Raw genomic sequence first — 5,305 nt, 5'->3', positions numbered from 1 at the left:
CCAGGCCGGACCAGGTGCCCATGAGGAAGCGACAGCTCCCTGCCTCCTTCTGGGAAGAGCCACGGCCAGCCCAGAGCCTGCCAACCAGGGCCTTCCCCACCGGCCCCGAGGGGCTCCCGGCCCCCAGAGACCCTCCTCCCTACGAGGGGAAGAAAAGCAAACGGAGCTCAGACACTGCCGGCCCGGAGAGCCCCCCTGAGTCTGCCCCCCACACTGGGGACAAGGACTCCACTGGGGTCCTCTCGGGCCAGGTGGGTTCCTGGACCTGCTGCCCCTTCCCCTGCCCCGGGCCGGGCGTGTACCAGCCCCCGGGCGCGCTGCCCCCGTCGCCCTTCCCGGGGCTGGGGCTGTGGAGGAAGAGCACGGCTGCGCTGCCGGCGGAGGTGCCACACTTCTGCAAGGAGGCTGACAGCACAGGGCAGAAACTCTACAGGCCCGTGGTTTTGAAACCCATCCCCACCAAACCTGCCGTCCCCCCACCAATTTTCAATGTTTTTGGCTATCTTTAGCCGGGGTGGGTATCAGAGTCGCGCTGAACATGACAGCTCCTGAGAGTGAGTTGAGACGCCTGGTCGGGCACCAGGCCTGAGCTGCCAGCAGGAGCTGCCGGCAGCGCGGAGCGGCAGGGGGAAGGAGGCCGGCGATTGCACCCTCTTCCTCGTGGGCAGGCTGGAGCTAATTTGTGACTGTTGGGAAGCTGCTCGGGCTCTGCTCTCCTCTTGGTACATGGGTGTAAATCGGGAACAAGCCTTATGAAGCCAGTGGCAAGGAGCATGAGGCAAACCAGGCTCTTTCATCAACGGGCATTGTCTAAGCCGCGGCGAGCAGGGCTGCAGGCCATTCATAGCCGCACTTGTAACACCTAAGAGACCTCCTCCATGTGGGAACATCTTTCTGGGGTTGCCCTGCAGCAGCAGCAGTAAAATGAAATGAATTAAACCCATTCAAAGAGTTTTTTGTACTTTAAAGTAATTCCAGAGAAGTCAAGATATTCAGGTCACTTCCTTTTGCGTGCAAGAGACTGGAAGGACAGTATTTAATGTAGAAACCACACTCGTGAATTGATTTAAGCTCTTCTTGTATGTAAATACTGAGAGAATTAAAAGAAAAAAATAAGGGAAGAAAGGAGGTAATTTTATTTTGGTGATTCTGCAAATGCAGTCTGTTTATTTTTGCCCCTCTGGGTAGACACGGCTTTGATTTACAACTGGTGGGTAGATATGAGGGCTGAAATCTCTGCCCATTCAGAATGATGTAAATCAAAAATAATTCCTCTGGGGCTGGGAAATTAGCCAGTGTTACATTGGTGCAAAGAGAAGCAGGATGAATTTCCACATCAGGAATTGTTCTGCATCAACAGAACAAATGAGAAATTGTACCATTAGTTGAATATAAAACCATAAAATAGATAGAAGAAAAAAAGTGTATAGAATAGCCTGCCTTGATTTCTGGCTCACAGACTTTTTTTTTTTCCTGATTTTAAGATGCTATCACAAGACCTGGCTGTGAATGATTTGCCCGGTATTTTCCCAATTCTTTTAACAAATTGGCATTAGAAAAGTGAATAGGGGATTTTTTAAAGTCTGATTTCTCCTAAACCCATCGAGAAAGTGGTGCTAAGGGACAGAACATGAGCTCTGACTGGTCTAATACTGCAGGCCTATGTAGCTATTCAGTTATTCCTGAGTAAACCACTGAGCTGAAGTGTATTGTGGGGGGGGGAAGGACCAGAGAATGGACATCTGCTCTTGCTGAAGCTAATGGGAACTTCTGCCCAGGATTCAATAAAAAATGCCTTGGCTGGCTTGGTCTCTGGCTAGTGTAGTTCCCTGTGACTCTTGGTATCTTCCTGAGGGGAAAAACAAGCAACAATTTTTTTGAGCGCATTGCAGTCATGAAAAGATTATCACCTTAAGCAAATGTAGAGTATCATTTTGGATCTTCTGATGGGGCTTGATGTTATATAACCAGGTTGCAACTTTCATTAGGATATGAACTAATCTCAGACTAAAAAGAGCGCGTTCTTTCCCCAAACCTCACAGTATAGCCCACCAATGTTTACTTTTATGGAAACAATGGCTGTAATGTGTTATTCCAGCAGGACAAAAGTAGAAGCGGAGATGGCTTTCATTGCTTTGTCCCTACTACCAGCACTTAATATATGTATCAAGCCTGTATAGACTACTCCTATAGGAGAGCGAGCAGGAAATGGCTCCAGTAGCACATGCCTGCAACTACATGCAAGGTGAAAGGGTTAAAGACATCAGATTAGCTCTTGATCCAGAAGCGAAGATATGAATATACTTAGATATCTTTACCTTTTTTTCTTTTTGGAAGAAAAATTCATGAGGAGGCTCTAAAAGAAACCAGAAGCAGCACTCCCCATTTAAATTAATGGAGGAGAACTATTCTTTTAATTTGCAGAACTGTAGGCAAGGAATTTTTTACATGGAAATAGGGATGCTTTCTCCCACCAATAGTTCTGTCACTGTTGTAATCCAGATTAATCCAGATGCTGAGCTCTGTCTCAGTGCTGTCAATGCAGAGCAGCCTCCTTGGCATTGGTCTGGATTTCCATCTGCAGCGATTGCTGTGGACAAGTGTTCCTGCTTGAGTTCACAAGGAAAATTTGAAAGTGCTGCATATCACACCAGGATATGAATTTCTGTCAAAACTAAAATACTTGCCAAAGTGGATAACCTCTGTAGAATTCTGTTTCTGAAGAAACACAGAAAAAAGAGAGTACTAAAATCAAGTTTCTACCTTTTGGATATTAAATTCTTTGTTTTCTTTTTTTCTTCTTTTAAACTGTTTCTTGTTAGAATGTATGTTGCTCTACATTTAGAATAGCATGTTTTACAGTTACAATGAAGGATTGAACCAGACTGCTCCAAATGACCTCTGACACAAAGATACTTATGGACTTATCCTCAGATTTAAACTGATGTTACTTTTTAAAATCCCTAAAATCCTTTGTGACATGGAACATGTGTCCCCTCCCCTCCCAAGGCAGGCGGTGGCCCTTGCTGGGGCTCTGAATTGGAGCAGCAATGAAGTTAAACACAGATGAATAGAAGGCAATTGTTAAGTATATTCAAAATCACCAAATGGGGATATGTGAGGCTTTCCAAAATGTTTACAAAGAATAGCAACTCTGTCTCCCTTCTAGCAATACTTACTGTTCTCTCACCCCTGAGATTAACATCAAAATTATTAATTGTTCAAGTTTGAATGGATTCAGACTTTTCCTGGCTATTTTTGTGTTGGATTGTTCAACATTGCTATTCAGGACAGCTGATAGCCCTTCAGAATCTACTCGTTTATTCATACTTTGCTTGAAAGATGGAAACATAACATTTGAGAGCTGCTATTTACTATAACAATGCAAATTTAAACTGTTAAAACCAAAATAGCGTTTATAAATAATGGGAAGGGAGAGGTAAATGAAAAAGCTTTCATACAAAATGAAATAGAAAATCAAAAAAGTGCACAAGAACGTCAAGTGAATTGCACATGTTGCAGTAAAAAAAAAGTACAGTAACCTCATCATGAAATACTCCTAGAACATTTCACATGACGTCATCATCTCTGAAGGAGTCTATCTATCACACTCAGTAAAAACAAGTCACTTCACCTTGCACTAGAACTACAGATCTGCTTACAAAGCCTGGTTTGTTTGGGTTTTGGGGTATTTGTCTTTTCACAGTAACTTCTAGATAGATGCATTAAATACACATTGAATTTGTGCAGATTCAGTATTGTGCACAAAATATTGTGTCAATGACTGGAGTGGAGGTAGCGGGCTCCATTTCAGTGCAAATAAATGTAAACCGAGTGTGTGAAGATTTGCTGTAAGGATCAAGCAGAAAGGACTTAATAACATTGTAATTACCAGATTCCCGCTCTAACAGACTCTTCTCTCCTCGGTTTCTGTGCAGTGTGCCCTTATCCTTCCCTCAGTTGTGGTACGTTCCCATCAGACCAGTACTCTCCAGCTCAGCGACTCTACTGCTTAGGACAGACGGTTGGCAGCAACCAGGACATGGGTCTCCAGATATATATTCCATATTTGCTCCGCTCAAACCCCGTTTCAGATTTCTCCAAGGACATAAAAGAAATTACAACACGTGAGATTTGTGCATACATAACAATGGTGGTGAGGGGAAGTTGCCAGTTTGGGACAGCTTATGAAATCTCACTGCTGTGGTTATACATGCAGTTCGTGATTGTGAATCCTTCGATCAGCCAGTGGTCTCCAGAGCTGTCATTGCACACCAAACAAGCATTTAAGTAAATGGTCTCCACCAGGCCATGTCTGTATCTATGGCCCTCTGTGACTCTGTTACACTCATTTAATTTCAAGGAAATTTCTTCTCATTTATATCAATGTGAGTAAGACCCAGACCTTCACTGCTCAGCCCCATGAAGTGAGAGATGCACGAACTCCACAGATGATTTTCTATCCCTCAAGATATTGCTTATCAATACAGGGCCTTCATTGGCAAAACTGATCTAAAGATTTCCTGTTCCCCATCCCTTTCCCTCCACACGGTATTTTTCCAACTTGAAGCAATTCCCTGTTCACACTGCAGGAGACAAGGCGGTAGATCCTAAACTGGTAGTAATGGAAGTCACTGGACAGAATTTCAGCAGTGGAGGAATCTCACTTGACTTTCCAAAGCTTTGCAAGAAGATCACTGTTCAGTGTGAATTGAAACTCTGTTGGTTTTTCAACTTCTTTTGCATTTGGGAAGGGGACAGCTATGAACAGAGCACCCATAGCTGTAACCAGTTCTTCTTCTGCTCACACCCTGTCCCACAAGTGCTGAACACATTTCGCACAAAACCAGCACAGAACCTGAACTTCTGTGCCCAGACAGATTTGTATGTGTGCAACACACTTTTAGTCCTGTGTTAAGGCATAAAACTTCACACAAATAAAACTCAGTGTAATGCATTTTCCCTACTTACATTTATATCTAATTCCATGGGTGGTATGCAGGCCAACAAAAAAACCCAGATCTGTCAGGTCTCTGGTGGGCAATCCAAACAAACCATGATGCACAGCTCCTTTGTCATCTAAGGTAAGAATGAGTGTGCTTCTAGCATAAGATCTGCAAGGACATAGTTCCAAATTTAGGCTTTTCCATCCTTACTTAGATGCCTAGTCATCAATCAGACACTCATCAAATCGGTGGTTCAGCAAGTGACACCTGTCAACTGAACTGCAGTCACTGCCAATAACTGTTCATGGACTCCTCGGCCTCCCCAGCTGTGAGGGAATGTGACTTGCTAAAAACTTCAA

General features: G+C 44.0%; 1 protein-coding gene across 1 annotated transcript in view; it reads left to right on the top strand.

The window, feature by feature from the left end:
• The window catches only part of FAM181A (family with sequence similarity 181, member A), an 843-nt gene extending 334 nt beyond the window's left edge, over window positions 1-509 (top strand). Inside the window, exon 2 of the mRNA XM_010297160.1 lies at window positions 5-509. Coding sequence (XP_010295462.1) covers window positions 5-509 — 505 coding nt within the window. The remainder of the gene's footprint in view (window positions 1-4) is intronic.
• The last annotated feature ends 4,796 nt before the right edge of the window (window positions 510-5,305 follow it).

Source organism: Phaethon lepturus, unplaced genomic scaffold, assembly GCF_000687285.1.
Source record: "Phaethon lepturus isolate BGI_N335 unplaced genomic scaffold, ASM68728v1 scaffold8811, whole genome shotgun sequence".
Taxonomy (NCBI): Eukaryota; Metazoa; Chordata; class Aves; order Phaethontiformes; family Phaethontidae; genus Phaethon; species Phaethon lepturus.
Note: the sequence above shows the minus strand (reverse complement) of the source record. Positions and strands in the feature narration are given on the sequence as shown.